Consider the following 23,217-nt stretch of genomic DNA (forward strand, 5'->3'; position numbering starts at 1 on the left):
CAAAGGCAGACGCTTAACGACTGAGCCACCCAGGCACCCCTTCCCTGTATTAAATTTTTAAGCATATATTCTTCATTCCTTCAATTAAAGCTTTTTAAAAAGATTTTATTTATTTATTTGACAGAGAGAGCACAAGCAGGGGGAGCGGCAGGGAGAGGGAGAGGGAGAAGCAGGCCTCCCACGGAGCAGGGAGCCCGATGTGGGGCTCGATCCCAGGACCCCGAGATCACGACCCAAGCCAAAGGCAGACGCTTACCGACTGAGCCACCAGGCGCCCCTAAACCTTTTTATTATATCTGAAGGAAATACAAGGATCATTGTGCAGAGATAACCATGCAGGGTTGTTCAATGCAGAGTTCTAATAGCGGATAAACCTAGAAAAAAACTGCATGACCATTGGCAAAATGGGTAAAACTATCACGACAGTGCAATCATTCAAAAGAATGAGGGAATGAGGGAGATTTACATGTGCACATTTAGAAAAATGTCCTCTGGGGGCGCCTGGGTGGCTCAGTTGGTTAAGCGACTGCCTTCGGCTCAGGTCATGATCCCGGAGTCCCGGAATCGAGTCCCGCATCGGGCTCCCTGCTCGGCAGGGAGTCTGCTTCTCCCTCTGACCCTCCTCCCTCTCATGCTCTCTGTCTCTCATTCTCTCTCTCGCAAATAAATAAAATCTTAAAAAAAAAAAAAATTTAGAAAAATGTCCTCTGTAAATCCCAATGAAAGGAAACAGGTTACAAAAAGTATATACTGTAAAATTCCATTTCTGTAAATATGTATATATCTATGTTTTTTTTAGTATAGTTGACACCATGTTACTTAGTTTCAGGTGTACAACTTAGTGATTTGACAAGTTTTATGCTTTTTATTTTTATTTATTATTTTTTAAGGATTTTATTTCTTTTTAAGTAATCTCTACACCCAACATGGGGCTCAAACTCACAATCCTGAGATCAAGAGTCACCTGCTCTGGGGCACCTGGGTGGCTCAGTTGGTTAAATGTCTGACTCTTGATTTTGGCTCAGATCATGATCTCAGGGTCGTGAGATCGAGCCCCACATTGGGCTCCACACTGGGTGTGGAGCCTGCTTAGGATTCTCTCTCTCCTTCTCCCTCTGCCCCCCACCTCCGCTCTCTCCCTGTCTTTCTCTCTCTCTCTCTTTTTAAGATTTTATTTATTCATTTGAGAGAGAGAGAGAGCACGAGCAGAGGAGAGAAGGGAGAGGCAGAGGGAGAAGCAGACTCCCCGCTGAGCAGGGAGCCTGACTTGGGGCTCAATTCCAGGACCCTGAGATCATGACCTGAGCTGAAGGGAAACACTTAAGCATCTGAGCCACCCAAGGGCCCCTCTCTGTCGCTAAAAAAAAAAAAAAAAAAAAGTGTCACATGCTCTACCCACTGCCCAAGCACCCCTATGCTTTTTATTTTTTTAATCCAAAAGAATATAAAGTTAATAGAACTTTTTCTGGGGAATAAAATTGGAGGAATTTTTACTCTCTAGATATTGTTAGAATTTTTTATCAAACTGTAATAGAGGATTTACTATCCAACTACAATAGATATTTTCATGAGAGGGGAAGGAGGTTATTGTTAATATTTGCCAGAGAACCTACCAGAAGCTGGACTGCAGTGGGTTTTGGAGTAAGGAGAAGCTGAGGAGGTGGTGGGACATTGTTTTTCCAGGGAGGGACATTGTTTTTCCAGGGAGCTGGTCCATACACGGGAAAGAGAAGTGGCTAAGGAAGTTGACCCTGGAAGAAAGAGGAAGTTATTTTTAAGAATGGACAGGCTTAAACATGTGCAGAGACAGTGGGGCAGAAGGGAGTAGAGAGAAGTAGGGGATGTGTGGGGGGAGGGAGGTATCTGTGGGCAGAGTCTCAGAAGGCCAGGTGGAAGAATTCATCTAGAGCCAGCGAGGGGACACCTTTTTCTTGATAAAGAGGAGCAGTCCTCTTCTCAAGGATTTAAATTCTGTCTCATAGGAAAATGAGATGATGCATTTTTTTTATTAAAAACTATAGGGGTGCCTGGGTAGCTCAGATGGTTAAGCATCTGCTTTCGGCTCAGGTCAAGATCTCAGGGTCCTGGGATCGAGCCCCACATCAGGCTCCCTGCTCAGTGGGGAGTCTGCTTCTCCCTCTCCCTACACCCTCTGCCCCCGCCGGCTCATGCTCTCTCGCTCTCTCTCTCTCAAATAAATAAAATCTAAAAAACCCAAAAAAACAAAACTATAGTACAGACAGAGTGAAAAAAGTCAGTTGTGGGGCTGAATCTGTTCTAGGGGAATTTAAAATGGGGCAATGACTCCCTCCTTTGGGGGGTGGGGAAGTCAGAAAAGAAGTCTGGCCAGAGCTGGTCCTGGCTCTGAGTCTTGAGACCCCCGGCTCTGCTCGCCCTGCAGATGTATGTGACAGACAGGTCATGACTAGCAAGGAAATCTTGTGGATGGCCCAGGCCAGTGACATCCTAACCTTTTGGGGTGCAATCAGAATTTTGCCCCCCTAAAAGCCTGGGGAGCCCAAAGCCCTGGGGTGTAGCGTAGATATACTTCTCGCTTAAGAACACGCCCTCTTACCTTCCCTCCCAAGGTTTGGAAGCACAGCTGAAAGCTGGAGGCCCGAGATGGCTGCCGTGAGCCATGAAAACCTACAAAGCGCCTGGCGGTAGGTGACCCCTGGCGGTAGGTGACGGTCGGAGATTGCGCCTGCCGTGTGGGAGGGCAGCCTCTGGGGTACCGTTTGCTCTGTCCCCCTCTCCGGTGGACTCTCCGCCCTCCCCCCGCCACACCCCCGGGGCCTCCCTCAGCTGGCCCTCCTCACCTCCCAGGTGGGCCCTGACTCTGCGCTGTCAGGGAAGCAGGAATGTCCTCAGCGCCCTGCGGAAGGCTGTGGAAGTGGACTTCAAGGACAAAGACAAACACCAGTCGCAGGGCATCTACCTCTTCACGGGGGGCATCCCTGACCAGGACATGGTGGGTAGGCCATACATCTTCTACTAGGTGGATGCCTTAGCAACGGATTTCTCCAGACTGATTTTCCAAACTAGACTTTTTTTTTTTAAAGATTTTATTTATTTATTTAACAGAGAGCAATAACGAGAGGGAACACAAGCAGGGGGAGTGGGAGAGGGAGAAGCAGGCTTCCCACCGAGCAGGGAGCCCGATGCGGGGCTCGATCCCATGACCCTGGGATCATGACTCGAGCCGAAGGCAGACGCTTAACCGACTGAGCCACCCAGGTGCCCCTCCAAACTAGACTTTAATGTGCAGAAGAATTACCTGGTGTTGTTGTTAAAATGCAGATCCTGTTCCTGAAGGCCTGGCCTGGGACCTGAGAGTCTGCCTTCCCAGCAAGCTCCCAGGAGATGTCCATGCTTCTGGTCCCCTGACCACACTCAGCATGAGCAGGCTCTCAGGTCCACTCCCCGGCCATGCCTATTAAGACAGAGAAACTATGGCCCAAGCTCAGTTATCTTTCTATCCTTGGTGCCATGTATTAGACCTGGCACCCAGTGGGCCCTGGGGAAAGAGGATTAGGCTCAGAGGACCTGAGACCAGTCCCTCCAAGAGCCCTCAGCCGCGGGGCCCTCCTGCCCTCTCTCCCCGCACAGCCCATGCTCAGCGCCTACATGGCCGAGGCCTGTGGGGGCTGCGACCTCCAGCTGAACGTGTGTCTCTTCTACGTGGGTGAGCCTCAGATGGACATCACGCCCCCTGCCCACTATGCCAGCCGCACTGACACGAGGGCCGCCTACCGCGAGGTCACCCAGGCTACTGCTGGGCGCTTCCACTGGTTTGGAGACACAGGTGCGTGAGGGTTGGCAGGCCCCTCCACCTCCTTCCTTCTAGAAAGTTGTCTCGGTACCAACATAGCTCCCCGCGCCATAGATGTGTTCCAGGAAAGGGGCATGTGAAAATCCCATTAGGAAATCTCCAGCATTCCTATTCTGGAGACGGATGGTGGTCAGGGCCACACAATGACGTGAACATACTTAATGCCACTGAATTGCACACTTCAAACATGGTTCAAATGGGGGGCGCCTGGGTGGCACAGTCAGTTAAACATCTGACTCTTGGGGTCGGCTCAGGTCCTAATCTCAGGGTCATGAGATCGAGCCCTGTACTGGGCTCCACGCTCAGCACAGAGTCTGCTTAAGATTCCCTCTCCCTCTGTCCCTCCTGTTTGTGCTCTCTCTCTAAAATAAATAAATCTTAAAAAAAAAAAAAAAGGTTCAAATGGTACATTTTATGTTGAGTATTTTACCACACGTTTTTAAAGTAAAAAAGAAAAAAAAAAGTAAGCCTACTTTAAAATATTGTATTTATTTCTTTTTTAAGTAAGCTCCATGCCCAATGTGGGGATTGAACTCACAACCCCAAGATCAAGGGTTGCACGCTATCTGGACTGAGCCAGCCAGGTGCCCTGACTTAAAAATATTTCAGAATGTCACAGCTGGAAGGGGCCTTAAGGGTCTCTTAATTTAACATTTCCCAAAAGGTGATATGTTTATAACAGGAGGTTGGCAAGATGGGTAAATGTGGAACATGGAGCAACAATTTCTTTTACTGCGATAGTTGTAGGGGATCAGAACATGCCACCCCAAAATATGCCACTGTGGCATAAGGATTGGTTTGAACTGAAGACAACTGAGAAATAGTGAAGAAGTTCTCTGCACCCCCATTTGCCTAAAAGCAGGACATAAATGTCCATCTTAGGTGTCTCCCTCTCCCATGCCAGGAGAAGGAGAAGCACTGGAGACAACAAACCTTACTAAAACAACGTGTATCTTCCCTCATTTCCCTCCCTGTATTTGCCTTCCCACAGTCAGCCCCCCCAAGAGCCTAACCGCCTTCCCTTCGTCTTGTCACTTCCCTACAAAGGAGCTGTCCTTAGTTTTGTTTTTTTTAAGATTTTATTTATTTATTTGAGAGAGAGAGAGAGCTCGAGCAGGGGGGAAGGGTAGAGGGAGAAGCAGACCCCCCCACTAAGCAGGGAGCCTGACACGGGACTCAATCCTAGGACACTAGGATCATGACCTGAGCTGAAAGCAGATGCCTAACCCACTGATCCGCCCAGGCGCCCCAAGCTGTCCTTGGTTAAGATGCCATATAGGCCCCAACTTCCAACCACACCCTCTGAGTTACTTTCTCCTGCCTATGTGCATGCTGCCCACGTTAAGAAATTCTGTTTTTCTCTTGTTAATCTGTCTTTGTCAGTTTTATTCTCCCAGCTGGAGAAATCTAAGAGAATAGAGGAAAAGGGTTTTTTTTTTTTTCTCCCCTAAGTAGTTATTTACTTATTTTAACATTTCATTAAAAAGTGCTAACTTTAGGGGCACCTGGGTGACTCAGTCATTAGGTGTCTGCCTTCGGCTCAGGTCATGATCCCAGGGTCTTGGGATCAAGCCCCGCATTGGGCTCCCTGCTCGGCAGGAAGCCTGCTTCTCTCTCTCCCACTCCCCCTGCTGTGTTCCCTCTCTCGCTGTCTCTCTCTCTGTCAAATAAATAAATAAAATCTTAAAAAAAAAAAAGTGCTAACTTTAGGGCACCTGGGTGGCTCAGTCAGTTATGCGACCGACTCTTGGTTTTAGCTTGGGTCATGATCTTGGAGTCATGATCTCGGAGTCATGATCTCAGGGTCATAATCTTGGGGTTGTGAGACTGAGCGCTGCATAGAGGTTCTCTCTCCCCCACTGCCCCTCCCCCACCGCCCCCCCAAATAATAAATAAATCTTTTTTTAAAAGTGCTAACTTTCTGGGGGGCCTGGCTAGCTCAGTCAGGAGGGTCATGAGTTCAAGCCCCACACTGGACCTAGAGCCTGCTTAAAAATAAATGTTTTTTTTTAAAAAGGTGCTAACTTTCTGCTGTCAGAAGTGACATAAATTTTTTTCTTTTTAAAATTTATTATTATTTTTAAAGATTTTATTTATTTATTTGACAGATAGAGAGCACAAGTAGGCAAAGTGGCAGGCAGAGGGAGAGGGAGAAGCAGGCTCTCCGCTGAGCAGGGAGCCGGACGTGGGGCTCAATCCCAGGACCCCAGGATCATGACCTGAGCCGAAGGCAGCCACTTAACCGAATGAGCCACCCAGGTGCCCCTATTTATTATTTTTTAAAATGTTTTATTTATGTACTTTTTTTTTTCAAAGTAGGCTCATGCCCAGCGTGGAGCCCAATGAAGGGCTTGAACTCATGACCCTGAGATCAAGACCTGAGCTGAGAGCAAGAGTCCATGCTTAGCCAACTGAGCCTCCCAGGCGCCCTTAAGTTTTTTCTGTCTTTATTTTTTTAAGTTTTCTTTTTAAAAATATACTTTTAAAGTATGTTAGATAGACATTATAGCGATCATTTCACAGTATATGCAAATATCCAATCATTATGTTGTATACATGAAACTAACATATGTCAATAGCATATATATATATACACACATATACACACAGATATATGCTTTTAAGTAAACAAAAGTGAATTGACAAAATATATAAAGGAGATAGTGGTTTAGGTGGTATGCAGATAAGGGGAAATTGTGATGGGGATACAGCAGTGATTGAAGTTTGGAATGCACTAGTACATTCCATGCTCTCTGATACAAATGAAGAAATGACTCCCAGGGACATGAGTTACCTGTGGTTACAAAGTTAGTGGCATAGCTGGGGCTGGAACTCTGGGGCCCTGTTACCCAGCTCTTCCCATGAAAAGTGCCGGACATTAACATTTAAGTTATCATTGGTGATTATTACTAATAATAGCACACACTCTAGAACAGTTATTATATGCCAGACATGGTTCCAAGCCTGTTACATATATTATTATTCATTCCTCACAATAACCCTATGAAGTGGGTTACTCTTATCCCCGTTTTACAGATGGGAAAGCTGAGACACAGAGCCCAAAAGCACACAAGTAATAAGTGGTGGGACCAGGAGTTGAACCCCGGCAGGCCAACTTCAGAGGCTGTCTTCTTAGTCATTACACTCCAGTCCCTCTCAAATAAGTCACCAATATTCACTACAGACACTAGATACTTTAAATAATACCAAGGTGGGTCTTTTTATTCACTGGAATAGCAGGACCATCGCTCCTAACCCTTCCTTCGTCTGGGTGAGAGCAGTTGGCTGGGTGCAGGGTGCTGAGTCCTAGGGCCAGCCCCTCTGCTGGGAGCCTCACTGTCCGTGCCCATCCCCTTCACCGCTGGATGGCGTAGGGGTGGGGGCTGGTCAGCTCCGGTCACCCCCACACAGCCCTGGTGTGTACAGATATGGACACTTGCCAGGATCTGCACGCCTTCTCCATGCTCACAATGTGCTTTGTGTCTAGGTATTTACGAAAGCGATGACATCAACGCCATCATGTCTGAGATGGAGAAGGCTCTCAACTACTCCCAGAAGGTATGCCTTAGGTGTGGGTTGAATGACTGCACTTCTGTCTTGGGGCTGCCATATAAAATACCACAAACTAGGCAGCTTAAAGCAAGAGACATTTATCCTCTCAGTTTCAGAGGCTGGAAGTCTGAACTCAAGCTTTCAGAGAGGCCATGCACCTTCTGAGGGCTCTGGGTAGAATCCCTTCTTACTCCTTCCTAGCTTCTGGTGCTGGATGGTGTTTAAAAAAAATTGCACTGGATGCTTGTTAAAAATGGCAAGGAAGACTTTATCCAAGGCTACTACAGTAGAGGAGAGAGACTGAACTCAGCTCTGAATACAGCCAAGAGAGCTGGGGATTTATAGCCCATTTATAGCCAATATAGCAAAAAGGTCAATGGATAGAAATGTACTAAAAGGAACTTAATTAGATATTAAGGGTAGGGGGATTCTTGCCAAACAGGCTGAACGGGATTCTTTGCTAAAACTGGGTTTAATAGGCCAAAGTCAAGGCTGAGTCAAGAAGAGCGCTCAGAGGAGTCCACTTGAAGTTCAGTCAAGGACAGAGTCCTTGTCACCAGCAATCCTTGGCATTCCTTGGCTGTGGCAACACAGCTCCCAGCTCTGCCTCCACCTTTGCATGGCTCCCCTCCCCCTGTGTGTGTCTGCATCTCTTCTCCTGAAGGGATGCCACAGGTTTGGATTAAGGGCACACCCTTCTCCAGTATGACCTCATTAACTTACATCTTAATTACATCTACAAAGACCCTATTTCCAAGGACGGTCACATTCACATGGATGGTGGGTTTGGACTACCACATATCTTTCTGGGGGACACAACTCACCCCATATCAGCTTCCCTCCCCATGTCCTGATCCACTGACACCCAAGGCTTTGGATGAAGCATGGGAGTTTCCTATAAGTCATGGTTAAGGTCTGTGTGCTATACATCTTGGCTTCCTTGGAGTTCCTTGAATGCCTGAGCTCATTCCCAAACTCCTTCCTCAACTTGGGGCTTCTGCACCTGCCTTTTCTCTGCCTGCCATCCCCTCCCAGATGCCCATAGGTTGCTCCTTATCATTCAAGACTCTCTAAAATGTTACTTCCTCAGAGAATGGTGTTGAACAATTCCAGGTGAGATGAGAGGGATAGAAAGGGGCCAGGTCATGTGAGGAGCCATGAGAACAGGGATGAGGGAACGGACATGAGAGCATTTAAGGAAGAATTGACCACATTTATGGCGATGGAACGCATGGGGTAGGGAAGAATTCCAGAGTAACTTTCAAGTTCCTTGCTGGGGGACCTGGTAGACAGTGGTGCCATTGACCAAGAGAGAAGTAACAGGAGAGGATCCTGCCGGGGATGCGGAGAGGGTGGGCCTAGGGCAAAGGTGAGTTTGTGGTGCTTGTGAGCTGTGGGTCCTTGAGAGAGGGGGAGAAGTTAGAGGCTGGAGGTAGATGTGGAGCAGTTCAAGCCATGGGGGTAGACAGATAGCATGAAGGGGGTCATGGTCAAGGGAGGGGAGGGAGGAAGAGCCCATGAAGGAGACCCGGCCTGACACATTTTCATTGCAGCCATTTGCAGGGCAACATGCCCCTGACTACAGTGTGAGCTCCTGAGAGGGCAGGGCCACTGGGCTGGCACATCTGTGGCTCCCCTGGCCATGCCTCAGCTGCCCTCCCTGGAGCGATTCCTCTCTAGTGCTTTGTTTACCCTTCTCAAGTGCACCTTAGTCTGTTCCCTCATCTGACAAATGTTCAAAAAGTGTTAGTGGGCAATAATGGGTTAACCCACCCTGCCTAGGACGTGATTTACTTTCAAATGGTGTCTTCATGCTTTGAGAATTACTGGAGAAGCTTTCAGGCAGTTGAGAAATGTGTTGGCAAAAGGAACCAAGTATTATACCACTGTTCTGCCAGCATTGATCCTGGGTATGTGGTGAGCTGATGGGTGTATGTGGATGCTGGGTCCACGTATGGAAAGCACTGGCTTTGGAACCAGATCCACCTGGATTTGAATTGAAGGTCCTCTACAAACGAGTAGTGTAGCCTTGGGCACGTCCCTTAAACTCATGGAGCTTTGGGTTCCTCGTCTGCAAAATGGGACTAAAAGCATAGTTGGCATGCCCTGTTGGCAAGAAGGTTTGAGACCCCCAGGCATTGACTAGCTCAGTGCCTGAGGCACCTCAATAATACATGGGGCTTATTATTAATAGGATTGATCCCTAGTGCTCTCAGCCCCAGGAGGCATTCTAGGGACAGAAAGAGGAGTCCAGAGGCCCCAGTGGACCCAGTCTGTCCTGCTGTGTGTGTGTGTAAGCAGGGGGTATCCCCTGCTTGGAGGCACATCGTGGCTGGGGCACCGCTAACCCTCCCAATCCCCATTGCAGTGTGCCTTACTGGTGTCCTCCCTGAAGAACCAGTCTGGAAAAGAACTGGAAAGTGCAGTCCTCCTGAAAGAAAAGCCAAAGATGTTCAAGCAAAGAAATCAGCCCAAGAAACTCTGTTCTTCCAAACCCACAACTCCCTCGGTGGCCAGAATGGTTTGACTCCCCTCCCTAATAACACACAGAGAACTTTGTTGCCACCTTGTCTCCTGGTCTCTCCTAGATCTTGAAATGGCCTGGGCCAGGCCCCCAGACCCCAGGGCCAGCAGGGGTGGGGGCAGGGGCAGGGTGCTCAGGGGTGAGTGTCTCAAGGGTACCTCCAGCCCTGGCCTCGCAGGGGAGGAACTCCTCTGGGGGACCTGCTTCTCAGCTCTGGGGGCATCTCTGGCCTCCTTCTCACTCACCTTTGACTCTGCCTGGCCATCCCAGCTTCGTTCCCTAGCCGGTACTAGGGACCTCATGGAACTGGCACGCACCATGACATCTGACGGTTGTAAGGCAGGAGGGCTTGTCTGGGTGGATCTCTCGGGGGCAAAGGAACTAGGGTATTAGGGTATTGGGCTCCTGCTACCACTGCCCAAGGCTTGGCGGGGGCCCATAGGACCCTGAGGGTGCACCTGTGTCTTCTCCCCGTCACAGCCTGTCACATCTGCCTGCATAAAATATCCACCCCACTGCAGAAATCAGAGGGACCCCAGAGGACCCCAGACTCCAGTGCTTGTGAGCAGACAGGCAGATATCTAGAGCCCTTCAGCACGTCACTGACTGACAGAGCCTTGTGAACACAGTGCATTTGCAGAGTGAGGGAATCCGTCCGGATCCCATGGAGCTTACTGCCGTCTAATTCGGAGAACTCCACCAGGTTCCAGGAGCCGGCCCAGAGGCAAATTCTGGGATGAAACCCGAAAGTCTCGGGGGCTGCCTCTTGAGCCTTCAGTGCTTCCTGAGCTGGTTCAGCCTCCCAAGAGCCTCCTGGAACGAGGGCCGGGGGCTCCCTCGGGTGGCAGCAACCAGGCCTTTTCCACAACAGCTCGCCCAGTGATGTGAGCTGGTCCAGGGCCCCGGGTGACTTTGTTCAGCCATCGTCACTTTCCCCTTGTTCCCAGTGAGGAAGAACTCCTCCCTTAGAACCAAGGTACCCAGTAGGGCATAGAATTTACCTGAATGGTTGTTTATCATGCTGGAGGCCCAGAAATCCCAGTCCAGTAGGAAGAAGGGCAGGTAACTGAAGAAAGTTCTGGCAAATCCCATGGCTGTCCTAGCATGCCCTCCCTCACTGTTAAATACGCACACACACACACACGCACACACACGCACATGCACACATACCCCACATACCTGTACACTTTTTTTAACCTCAAAACCCACAGTCTCCTCTAAATCTGCAGCAGGAGATGGAACAAACGTGTCCAAGATTCTGCTCCCATTGGCTCCTCCCTGCACAGGTTCCTAATGGCCAAACTGAGACTGGGGTTTCATCCTAGAATTTGGGAAGGCAGGGGAAAACGAGGTCTCTGGGCTGGCTCCTGGAACCTGGTGGAGGTCTTTGAATGAGGACAGTGCCTGTGTGGACAGGACCTCCTGGACACACAGCCCCTGGGATGGGAGTAAGCTACACACTGTCTGGGCCTCTCACAGAGAACAGGCCACTGATGGGAAAGACTGCCTGTTTTCTAGAGCCTTAAAGACAACCCTGACAGAGAGAAGAGCTCCTCCCTGCAAGCTCTGACTTGGGGGCCCCTCAGCAGCAAAGCAGGCGCCCCACCAGGTAAGGCCAGTGGGTGGAGGTGGGGGGCGGCCCTGGCCGAGAGGTGAATCAATTACGACAGTAACTGAAATGATGGATGATCATGAGTCTTGATCACGTGCCAGGCCTTCCGCTAAGATTGTCCCATCTAAAGCTTACAAGCATCCCTCCTGTGTGACAGGTCATCTATCAGTTCCCCGTTTTGCTGATAAGGAAATTTGGGCCCAGAGGGGCTAAGGATAAATGACGGGTGCTAGCTGATCGTGACAGGGCTTCAGTTTGTTTATTAAAGTATTCAGCGCACAGCACCAAGACCTTGTATCTTATTTCCAGTGTCAGAGACATAGCAGAACGGTCCAGAGCAGAGTGATGGAGTCAGCAAGACCTGGGTGGAATCTTTGCTCTGCCCTGACTGCCTCTGAGTCCCCCTTACCTCGTCTGTAACCTGGGGCACTGTGAGGATAACACGAGACAGGGGTACAGAAAGCTCCTAGCACCCCCGCGCCTGGGTTATATGGGCACTGGGTAAATGGCAGCTCAAACTACCGCTGCTCCAGGGGAGGCCAGAAGACCTGGGGTAGTCCCAAAGGACCTCAAAGCCATCTTGGAGCCCGATCTCGAGGATACAGCATAGCTGAAATCGACAAGTCTCTAAGACAGCTGGACAGCGTCACTGCGTGACCCCACGAGGCTGCTCCAGCCAACAGCCCCCTTGTCCCCCAGCTGCAGCCCAGCCCATGAGAGAAGGGACTGCAGAACGGAGGAGGAAGACCAAATGGAGGGAAGCAGAGACCTCTCTCTCACTGTTTTATACAGAGTCGGGGAATAACGTGGGTGAGTAGGAGGCTACACGAACATCTGGACAGCCCCGTCACCCTGTGGGGACTGTCGGGTCAGCAGGCCCCGCGGTAGGGAGACCCTCTCCAGCTGTCCCAGGACATGGGCTGCAGTGCCTACACTCAAGCCACTCAGGTCTCCCAGCCTGGGGAAATGGGCGTGCAAATTCTCGACGCCACTCACCGTCCCTCCATCAGAGGCAGTGTCCTCCGCTCTCAGGCTGATTGGGAAATGGGGAAGGGAGTGGAGATGAGTGTCCTTGGGTCCCTACCACCCCACCATTGATGACTGTGAAGTGGTACAAATGGGGCTGGTACCCAGGAGCGATTCACTGAGCTGTGGTGAGCAGAGCTTGCAGTCGGGTTCCCCTGATCCACCTAACAGCCTCCCTTCTACCCTTCAGCAAATTGCACCTAAGGAATTTTGCAGCTGATTTGATTGACAGAGAAATTAACATGCAACATGAAGCCCAAGGCGGGAGGGAAGGAGGGAAAGAGTGGAGGGAGGGAAGGTGTACAAGATAACCTCACTCTGAATTCTTAATCGCAGGAAACAAACTGAGGGTGGCTGGAGTGGGGGGGGGTGGGGTGGGAGGGATGGAGTGACTGGGTGATAGACACTGGGGAGGGTAGGTGCTCTGGTAAGTGCTGTGAATTGTGCAAGACTGTTGAATCTCAGATCTGTACCTCTGAAACAGGTAATGCAATATATGTTAAGAAAAAAAAAAAAAGAAGAAGATAGCAGGAGGGGAAGAATGAAGCGGGGGAAATCGGAGGGGTAGACGAACCATGAGAGACAATGGACTCTGAAAAACAAACTGAGGGTTCTAGAGGGGAGAGGGGTGGGAGGATGGGTTAGCCTGGTGATGGGTATTAAAGAGGGCACGTTCTGCATGGAGCACTGGGTGTTATGCACAAACAATGAATCATGGAACACTTCATCTAAAACTAATGATGTAATGTAGGGGATTAACATAAGAATAAAAAAAAAAAAGATAACCTCACTCTGTTTTTCCCAGGCTCCATATACAAGAAGTACCCTCAAGGAAGGGGCATACGGAGGGTTAGCACTTCTATCCAGTTGCCCAGGAAGGATGCAGTGTGCTCAAGCAAAGAGGTATGAAGTTCTTGGCACCAGCACATGTCCCTCAAGCAGTAATTCCTTCCACCAACTTTCCGCTTCTAGGAAGGTGGGCATACTTGGAAATGAGGACAAACCTGCTTACAAGGACTGCTTAATGTGGCAGGTGGGGAAAGAGTTAAGTAGACCTATGTTTGAAACCTGGGCCTGCCACTTCCTAGCTGGGTGACTTTGGGCAAGTCATTCAGCTACACTCAATCTCGTGTCCTCATTTGTAAAAATGAAGACAGTTGTTCCTGTCTAATAGGATTGATGGCTAGTTGAAGTATATTTTGTGTAGACCACTTAGCAGCGTCCATCTTTTGGTTGCAAGCAGCAGAAATCCCCCTTCTTGTTCATATCCTGAAGGTGGAACATCTTTCTTCCCACAATCATTCATTAAACGTCTGAGCTTGGTTCTGATGGGGCCGATCCCGGAACCATGCTTGATGGCTGTGAGCCTGCCCATTATTGTACCTCTCGTGGTGACAAGGAGACTGAGATTATCCTCATTGGTATAGAGGCTGAACTTCAGACCAATCATGGCTTTCCACTCAAATTTTGTGGGAGAGAGTTGAAATGGATATTGGGGAACCAGACTTCCAATGCCCACCAGACTCGGAAGTAGCAGATGCTCAATAAATTGTGTTCCCCGTTCCCCGCATTTCTTGTGCATCTCTCCCCAGTGCAGGGGAAGGAATCCACAGGCAACAGATGCTCAGTGAGGACCTAGAAACCCCACATTTCAAACACGAGACAGATTTCAAACACAAGGTTTTAATAGATGAGTCAGACCATCATTCAATTAAGACTACATTACCCAAGATAATAGTTCTTTCCTTTATTCTCAAGTGGGTAGCAAATTATGGGCTAAAAAAACTGAAGATGGAAATCTCCAGATACATGGGTCCCAGCTGCGCTCATCAAAAGTCAGTCCAGGGCCTGGCGTCAGCCAAATACTGCAGCATCCTGCCCAGCGTAGAAATCAATGTGAGTTGTGGTTTCCATTGCCCTCGTTCCCTTTCTCCCACCCCCTGCCTGTGATCAGCCACAAATGGTGAGTTTTGGGGGGTACTCCATGTGCGTGTCTGTGCCATGGATTCTCTTCCCTCTTCTATCCACAAAGTGGGATGGCTTTCGGCAAAAAGGAAATGCAGATCCCATTGGAAGAGAAGCCAACCCCTGGAGGGCCTGATACCACCCCCCAGAGCTAGAAGGGCTCCCTGGTGTGAGAATTAGAAACAGTTGCTGAGAATGGGGCAGTGGCTGAAGAACTCACCAGAACTCTGTACCCCAGTTCTGCTGATGGTTCTATCAGGATGATGGAGACTGGGGGGCTTCCCTCCTCCCCGCCTCCCTGTGGGGAGGGGAAGGTGTTCTCTAGTTTGTAGTTTTGGGGTAATTTTTTTTTCATTGCTTTGACACTGGAACAAAGAAATTTAGTACAAATGAAAAACAAATCGTGGGTTCTTTCTTTAGAAGATCCCGTTTTCTATCCTTGCCATTTGATATGATATTATCGATGTTAGGGGAAACTAGAAAGTCAAAAGTAGCCACCAAATTCAAAATTATTCACCAGAAGGATTTGATGGGAGTTTTATCTTTTAGTTTGGCATTTATGGACTTCCTGTCCTACCATTAAGGGTTTTCTAATTTAAAATTTAGAGATGCTATGTTTTTTATTATCACAGTGACCGCATTTGCCACAAAACCATCGTCCCAATTCCCCTACTCCTTTTAGAACGATAAATCTGGTAGTTTGATAAAAGAAAAAAAACTTGTAAGCAAATATATGCATGCCTAATAGATGTTTTGGAAATTATTAACTACAACCGCCCGAACCATTTACGGGGGTGATGGGGATCTGAAAACATAGCTAGCTGATGGGGGGAAATCTGCCTTGGCTTGTCTTAACCCAGGGGATAGTGAGACATATCCAGTGGACGCCCAGGGAAATGGAAGCATACATCACGTGCCTGGAGAAGGTGATGAGGCGCTATGTCCAGAGGCTGCAGTGGTTGCTGTCTGGTGAGCCTGCCTGCTGTCCTGGAGGGTGGGAGGGGCATGAGGGGAAGTGCAAGGTCAACCCCAGGGACCAGGGTCAGTCCTTCCCAGGCCAGGTGCACGAACTGTCAAGTCAGGGGTGAGGCCAGGAGGGTCATCCAGGTACAACATGATTTCTGGGTTCCAAAGTCAGTCAAGCTGCTGGATGTCAGGGAGGTGGAGCATGGGCCAAAGGGCACCAGAGAGAACCCAGGCCTGTCCAGGCCCACCCTGCAAGGCCACGTCCCCCACCCCTTGCCTTCCTGGACATGACTGAGGGGCTCACTCTCAAGAGGCTCAATTCAGTATTGATTAGACCCCACAGAACTGGTCCATCAAGGTAGATATGGGAGGGGGTCCCAACAGAGAAAAATCCCCCTGTTCTTCTTTACCAAGAGCACCAGGGCCCCTTCAGGGCAGGCAAACAGCAGGGCTGGCCCAGGAGAGCCAGGCTCACATCCTAGAGAAGGGCGGGCTGGGGATCGAGAGATGGTCAGAAGCATCAAGTCCAAGAGGGCAGGCAGATAGCTAGTGCTGGACGGGAGGGTGTTGAGGTGCTGGGGCCTGGACGGTTGCTGGGACAACAGGAGGAAGGAGAGAGGGAGCCTTTTGTAGAGGTCCCTAGGGAGGGGGCCCCCAGGATCCTGTGCAAATTCATTAGGTCCAGTCCTGTGGACCAGTAGAACCTGGTAAAACAGACCATGTGCTGTGGGGTAGAGTGATGACTGCGCTTCCCAAAGTCGCTGTAGGGGGCCGTCAGCTCCAGGTGTAGTCGTCAGGTCAGACGCTGACATGGTCCCGCGCCTCTCTCCAATCCCAGCGCACGTTCGCTGCCGGGAAGGGCGTCAAGAGGCCGCTCGCAGTAGGAGCCAAGTCCCCACCTCACATACAGGTGCGCAGCCCAGTGCCACCTCATACTTCAAACGGCGCCAACACTTCAAAACCCAGGGCTACTTCACTTACTCACTCATTCGTTCATTATTCAACAACTATGTGCTGCTCTCCTGTCAGGCACTGGGGAGATGGTGGAAGGCGACACCCAACACAGCCCCTGAGCTCGTGGAGCGTATGGTTTAGGAGACAGACATTAACCAAAGAGTCTCACAAATAAGTCTAATGTCACCACAGTGACGCATAGAGAGGAGATGGGCATGGTGCCGTGCGAGCCTCTAAGGGGGCGGCAGGCCTGGACAGGAAGATCACGGAGGGCTCTCCTGAGGAGGTGATGATATTTGAGCCAAGATCTGAAGAATGAATAGATGTTAGCTGGGCAAAGAGAGGAAAGACAGGCATGTCTGAGGTGCTGGCAGGGAGTGGGAGGATGCTGAATACAAAGACTAAAAGGAAGCCAGTGTGAAGGGCACCTGGGTAGCTCCATTGGTTAAGCATCTGACTCTTGATTTTGGGTCATGAGATCAAGCCTCAAACTGGGATCCGTGCTCAGTGAGGAGTCTGCTTGACATTCCCTCTCTCTCTCTCCCTCTGCCCCACTCCCTGCTCACGCACACACTCTCTTTCTCTCTCTCTCTAAATAAATTAAAAAAAAAAAAAAGGGAGCCTTTGTGGCTGAGAATGAGGAAGAGTAAGGGTGAGACCATCCCAGAGAGATGAGGCCCTGCCCGGACTTTATCTTTTGTCCTAAGAGCAGTTGGAAGCCACTATATGTTGTAAATCAAGGGAAAGTGATCAAGTTAGCATGGGCAATGATCCCCCTGGTTGCCATGTGGAATATAAACTATTGAGGGGATGGAGTGGAATCAGGTAACCTCGTAGTAGGCCAGGTAAAAGAAGGTGAAAGACTAGGACCAGCTGGAAGAGCTGGGGGTGATGGAGATGGATGAAGGAGGCAGAGTCAGAGAGACTGCGGAGGTAGAAAGGACAGGGCTTAGGGACTGGCTCTATGTTTCCACCATCCGGCTCCCACCAGGGATCAGCCGGCCGGTTGTGGTTGGAGGTCCCTCGACTGGCTGGCTGGCCGGCCATCCTCACGGAACGTGTCCCATGCCTCAGGATGGCTCCCTCTTGTCCTCATGTTGATGTGAGCATTGCCAGAGAACAGCCCAGAGGAGCCGAGGCGGATTCCTGGGCAGGGGCTCCAGCCAGCTCAGTCCACCTTTTCCTGGAGAACAGCCCATCTTTTCTGTGGCGGTTTTTCCATTGTTTCTATTACTGCCTCCAGTGAGGTCCCTGAGGCATGATTGGAGAACGCCGGATGCATCGTCTGCTCTTCCTTGGGCTTTCCCCTGGGTGACCTCCATATTTAGCCTTGCGGAAGCCAGGAGGGTAGGATTAGCTGTCGCCTGGCTAAAGTGTGGATCAGGATGTGGGTATGAGTGTCAGCAGTCACCACCAGTCTGTGTGACCCTGGCCAGCCGCTGGCCCTCTCTGTTTCCCCTTGGGTTGAATCCCAAATCCTTCCACCACGTCACCGGCTTCACCTCTTGCCCCTCTCCCCGCAGGTCTCTCCATCCCAGTGGTCCTGATTCCCCGCATGGGCCTTCTCTCGGTGCTGGGGCATGCCGTGCTCTCCAACTGCGGCTCAGGCTTTCCCGGGCTGCTCCCTCCAGACCTCCACCACTTTCCTCCACTAGCTGCCACTCCTCCTGCAGGGGTAGCTTACCCATGGAATTGGGGCTCTCCCCATGATGTGCCCCACGACACGCTGTGTGAGCCGGAACCATTAAGCTAACACCTGTCTTCCTTGCCCGACTCTCGGCTCCTTGAGGGCACAGCGCCAGGCTCCGCTGATTTCTGTTGGCCAGCTGACGGGCTCCGCGCTCCGTAACATCTTTTCCAGCTCCAAACAATACTTAACACTACTTTGTCCCCTCGCTTAACTGTAGGGATGAGGAAACTCAAGGCCAGAGCGATTTTTTTAAAGATTTTTTATTTATTTGAGAGAGAGAGAGAGCACGAGCAGGGGGGAGGAGCAGAGGGAGAGGGAGAAGCAGACTCCCCGCTGAGCAGGGAGCCCGATGCAGGGCTCGATCCCAGGACCCTGAGATCATGACCTAAGCCAAAGGCAGACACTCAACCGACTGAGCCACCCAGGCGTCCCAAGGCCAGAGCAATTATAACCGCTTGTGCAAGTGATCACAGATCACAGGCAAAGCCACAGCGGAAACCTTGACCTTCCAAAGCCCACACCACTGACCAGCTCTGCCCTTGGACAACTGACGCCCCGCCAACACCACCACAAAGGCCATTTCCTAGGGGGCTGACATCTGATCGGTGATCAGTCAGGCAACAGGTGTATTTGGCAGACCTTGTATTTGACCGCTGCTGTGAGAAAGACCACCCTGCGGGGGTGGAGAGGGAGCGACCCCTCACACCTTCCCTGCCTCTGCCCCCACCACTTCGGAGCAGGGAGCCGCCGACTCTTTGGCACCATTTTGGAGAGCAGAGTGTGCATCCTGGTGGACACGTCGGGATCCATGGGCCCCTACCTGCAGCAGGTGAAGACGGAGCTGATTCTGCTGATTTGGGAGCAGCTGCGGAAGCACTGCGACAGGTGAGAGGCAGGGGCACGAGTGGGTGGGGGGCAGGACGATTAAAGGGGCAGTTTGTGGGGCTTCCCTCTTCACCGTTCCCGAGGCCTGGAGGCAGAGCTTATTTGAGCAGTAAAGAAGTAAAGCAGCCTTTAGAAATCCACCTTGGGCCCAGGGACCATTGCAAGCAGAGCAAAGGAACCACCAGGTGGCCTTGAATTGTGGATTTCAGCTCAACTTGATTTTTTAAGAAGGGGGGCGGTTCGGGTTGTTTGTTTTCTCTACCCAGAGAGGTGGATGCTAGGAGACAGCAGGAGACTCTCCTAGGCTGGGACTCATTCTTGCCTTCTTATTAATAAGAGTAAAATTTATTGAGCACTTTCCACTTGCCAAGCACTTTATGTGCATGATTTCGTTCAGTCCTCACAGCGCCCCCACGAGGTATTGCCGTTATTATCCCCATTTTTCAGAAAAGGAGATTATGACTTAGAGAGGCTAAGTAATTTGCCAGAGATCACATACCCTGTAAGCAGCCAAGGTGGGATGTTAATCTATTTCGGTCTGCATCTGGAATCTTCGGTGTGTACCTTCTCCTTCTCCCCGAGGGGCCCCGGGGCTCACTGTAGGGGCTTGACTCTGCTAGGCATGAACAGTCCTCACGGGGGTTGCTTCAGCCAGCCTTCTTCTAGCCACTCCCTTTCACCTCCTCTCTGCCCCCCACCTATTCTCCCCCATCCCCAGCTTCAGCCTGCTCAGCTTTGCGGAGGACCTGCAACTGTGGCGGGACACTCTGGTGGAGACCACGGATGCGGCATGCCACGAGGCCATGCAGTGGGTGACCCAGCTGTGCGCTCAGGGGAGCACCTCCATCCTGCAAGCATTACAGGCAAGTTCTTTACCACTGAGCCCACCCCCATCCGCCAAACAGAAATACCCTCACCCCCTATACGGATACTTTCAAATTACAAAGAGCCTTTTAGATTTACTAAGTGTTACTTTATTTCGTCTTCCCAACAACCCAGTAAGAAAGGGATTCTTGTTCTCACTTTATAGATGAAGACACAGAGGCTCAGAGAGGTTAAGTGACTCACTGGGGTTAACCAGCCAGGAAGTGGGCTGTGCTCTTTCTCCTAAACCTTGGCAGCCTCCTTGGTCCGTGGTAGGCTGGAGGGGGGGGGGGGGGGTCTCTCTTAACGGACAAGTCAGGGGAATCCAATCAGACACATTTTCCTTGGGGACAACAGGCAGTTGGTTTCTCGGTGAGCACCTGTCCCCGAGCCAGACGACCTGCTCGTGCTCTTTCAGAAAGCCTTCAGTTTTCACGATGTAGAAGGATTGTACCTCCTGACCGACGGGAAGCCAGATACAAGCTGCAGCCTCATTCTGAGTGAAGTCCAAAGACTCACGGAGAAAAGCAAAGTGAAAATGCACACCATTTCCCTGAACGGCTCAGGCAGGTGGGCAAGAAGGAGCCGGCTCCAAGCTGTGTTCCTCTCCCGGGGCTGCATGTGTGAGGACCAAGGCCTGAGCAACTCGCCCAGTCCAGGGCCTCCCCATAGACCCTGATCTTGCCTGGGCCCTGATCCGTAAGTGAGAAATGAGAAGGGCCTGGGCAGGTGTTACGCAGAGTGAAAGCCCTCTCTCGACCTCCCAGAACCCGCTCTCCTGTCTCCAGCCTGGAAACCAATGGCACGTGCGGTATTGTCCCTCCTGATCTTTCTCAGGAGCCCACTGGTGAATGTTAAGGGGAAAGGAGCTTAAAGTAGCATTGTCATGGTTATTTTTATAAATCATCACCGTAGAGGAACATGTGTTAGACCAGAGAGATTCTGCTCCTTCGGAAAAAGACTTTAATGTTATTGGCAAAACTGTGATGACTTGGGTGCATATTTGTCTAAACCACGAGCTCCATGAAGGTCACACCCGTGTCCCTGCCAGGCCTAACACATAGGAGCAGGCACTGGCTAGATTAAGGCCGGTGTGCTGGCTGTGTGTTTTCACGTTCACTGCCCATAAACTGACAGGGGCTGGGCCTGTGATGCCCACATGGTCTCAAGGACACGGAGCCTCCTGGCCCGAGGGCCACGGCCCCAGAGACTTGAGCTCCCCATGGGCTGGGGGTGTGCAGGCAACTTGCCTGGCCAGTCAGCGGGCCTGGCCCCAGCACCTCTGTTCTCTGGACTAGGGCGGCGGCTGACTTCCTGAGAAACCTGGCCACCCTCACAGGGGGCCGCTATCACTGCCCCGTTGATGAGGACACACTCCTCAAAATCCACGGCTTGCTGACCAAGGGCTTCGTGGACGAAAGGGTAGGTTTGTGGAGCGACGGAGCCAAGTCTGCTCAAATGTCTCGATATAATGTCCACAGAGGTGGGGTTTTATTTTCCCCCTCTAACTGGAAAGATCTCTGCTTCTCTTGGAGACTAGAAAGTATTGGCTAGAAGGGGTTCTGTTTCCCTGATGCTCTTCCTCTAGGCCGGCTCCTCAGGATGGGAAAGAGGCAGAGCATGGACATGTTGTTTAATAATAGAATAGTTCAGGGGCGCCTGAGTGGCTCAGGCGGTTGGGCTGACTCTTGATTCTGGCTCAGGTCATGATCTCAGGGTCATCAGATCAAGCCCTAAATTGGGCTTTGTGCTCTGCGTGGAGTGTGCTTAATATTCTCTCCCTCTCCATCTTCCTTCCCCTCTGCCCCTCCCCGCTCACACACACACTCTCGCCCTCTAAAATAAATAAATAAATAAAATCTTTAAAAAAAATAATAGAACAGTTCACATTCATTGAGCCCTCACTTTGTGCAGGTCCATTGCTCTATATAGACTACCCCTTTCAATCCTCTCAACCATTACTATACCCATTAAACAGATGAATAAATAGGCTCAGCAAGGGATAGGAATACACCTAAGGACATAGCAAATGGTAAAGCCAGAGCCTGGATACCCACGCTGTTAACCTCTTTGTTTTGAGTCCTGCATATTTCTGTCTCCCTGTATTCAATTCATTGAAACACAGATATTCAAATGATCTAAGTAGTAAATCTAATAAAGTCACAGGTTCCGTCACCCACACGAGATAAGAGGAGAATACCAACCATCCTCTTCTGATCTGACCGAAAAGTTATGCACATGTTTAAACCTTTTAGGAACACAGTGCTGTCAATTTTAGCATTTTCAAGGCAACAAATTATCAAGTAAGATGAACAACAAGAACTCCAGATTTCTTTTTGGAAGTTAAAGTACATATCACAGGACATGGAATAATTTTTGAAGTCAAACGCTTTGCATGACTCCTTTGTTCAAGTACCTCTTCTAGGGACAAATATTACAAATAGTTCAGAGAAGAGAACAAGTTAAAGTAATAAATATTTACCCATGTCCTTATAACTTAGGAAAACACACTTGACAATATTGCGAGGGTCCTCGGTTCAATGCCTCGACAAATCAGAGTCTTTGAATAGTTTCTGGATGCAGAATGGGATCATTCTGCTCCTGCTGCCAAGGGCAGAGGCAGCTTCTTCTCTTTCTTACATTCTCTCGCTGATTGTGAGAATTTGTGTTTTTAATGCTAGCCTCTGGAATTCTACTGGTTGACATAACAAAGAAAGCATGTCTGTGAAGTTTGGTTTTACTAGAAGCAATAGGGAAAGGGCAGAACAAATTTCACCGAGTAATAGGGAGATAAGGAGCAGGTACCGCTTCTGTTCTGCTGGGAAGAGAGGGGCCACCGACTTCAGTGAAGTTCGGTGAGCATCTCAGTTTGCCTCTGCCCACTCGCTCCTGACACGGACCCTCAGACACCTTATGTCAAAGTGTCCCATTTGCAGAATGACTGCCTTGGCAAGTGGTGAGCTCTTTGTCCCTGGAGATATGCAAACCAAGGCCCACAGATTTCCTGCATTTGGTGGGAGACCGCATTTGATAAACTCTAAAATTTTTCTGCTGAGAGTTTGGATTTGCAGTTGCATCCAGTCATTTAATGGATGTAACTTCACGTTCATTTCTTCTTTCCGAGGATCCCCTGTTGCCACTGTTTGAAGGAGATGATTTAAGGAAATTGGCCCAGGAGATCACCAAGGCCAGAAGCTTCCTCTGGAAGGCCCAGTCCTTCAGGTATGCCCTTCGAGCAGCCCCTCCCACCTGCCTCACGGCTCCAGCCCACCCAGACCCTGGGCCCACCCAGACCCTGGGTCCACCCTGGTCATGGCAGCCTTCCTCTAAGAGCTCCAACCCTGCTT

The 23,217-nt window shown here is 50.3% G+C and overlaps 1 protein-coding gene across 1 annotated transcript in view; it reads left to right on the forward strand.

Annotated features, from left to right (window-relative positions):
• VWA3A (von Willebrand factor A domain containing 3A) overlaps nt 1-23,217 on the forward strand; it is a 54,620-nt gene that overhangs the window by 31,201 nt on the left and 202 nt on the right. The window contains exons 18-32 of the mRNA XM_064590318.1: nt 2,589-2,663; nt 2,827-2,971; nt 3,610-3,805; nt 7,320-7,390; nt 9,753-9,905; nt 11,427-11,517; nt 12,220-12,330; nt 13,352-13,449; nt 14,305-14,442; nt 15,372-15,480; nt 18,862-19,006; nt 19,725-19,869; nt 20,289-20,440; nt 21,169-21,292; nt 22,995-23,092. Coding sequence (XP_064446388.1) covers nt 2,589-2,663; nt 2,827-2,971; nt 3,610-3,805; nt 7,320-7,390; nt 9,753-9,905; nt 11,427-11,517; nt 12,220-12,330; nt 13,352-13,449; nt 14,305-14,442; nt 15,372-15,480; nt 18,862-19,006; nt 19,725-19,869; nt 20,289-20,440; nt 21,169-21,292; nt 22,995-23,092 — 1,851 coding nt within the window. The remainder of the gene's footprint in view (nt 1-2,588; nt 2,664-2,826; nt 2,972-3,609; nt 3,806-7,319; nt 7,391-9,752; nt 9,906-11,426; nt 11,518-12,219; nt 12,331-13,351; nt 13,450-14,304; nt 14,443-15,371; nt 15,481-18,861; nt 19,007-19,724; nt 19,870-20,288; nt 20,441-21,168; nt 21,293-22,994; nt 23,093-23,217) is intronic.

This window comes from Mirounga angustirostris, unplaced genomic scaffold (assembly GCF_029215605.1).
Source record: "Mirounga angustirostris isolate CCGP_5_RB_7025 unplaced genomic scaffold, mMirAng1.0.hap1 SCAF_5, whole genome shotgun sequence".
NCBI lineage: Eukaryota > Metazoa > Chordata > Mammalia > Carnivora > Phocidae > Mirounga > Mirounga angustirostris.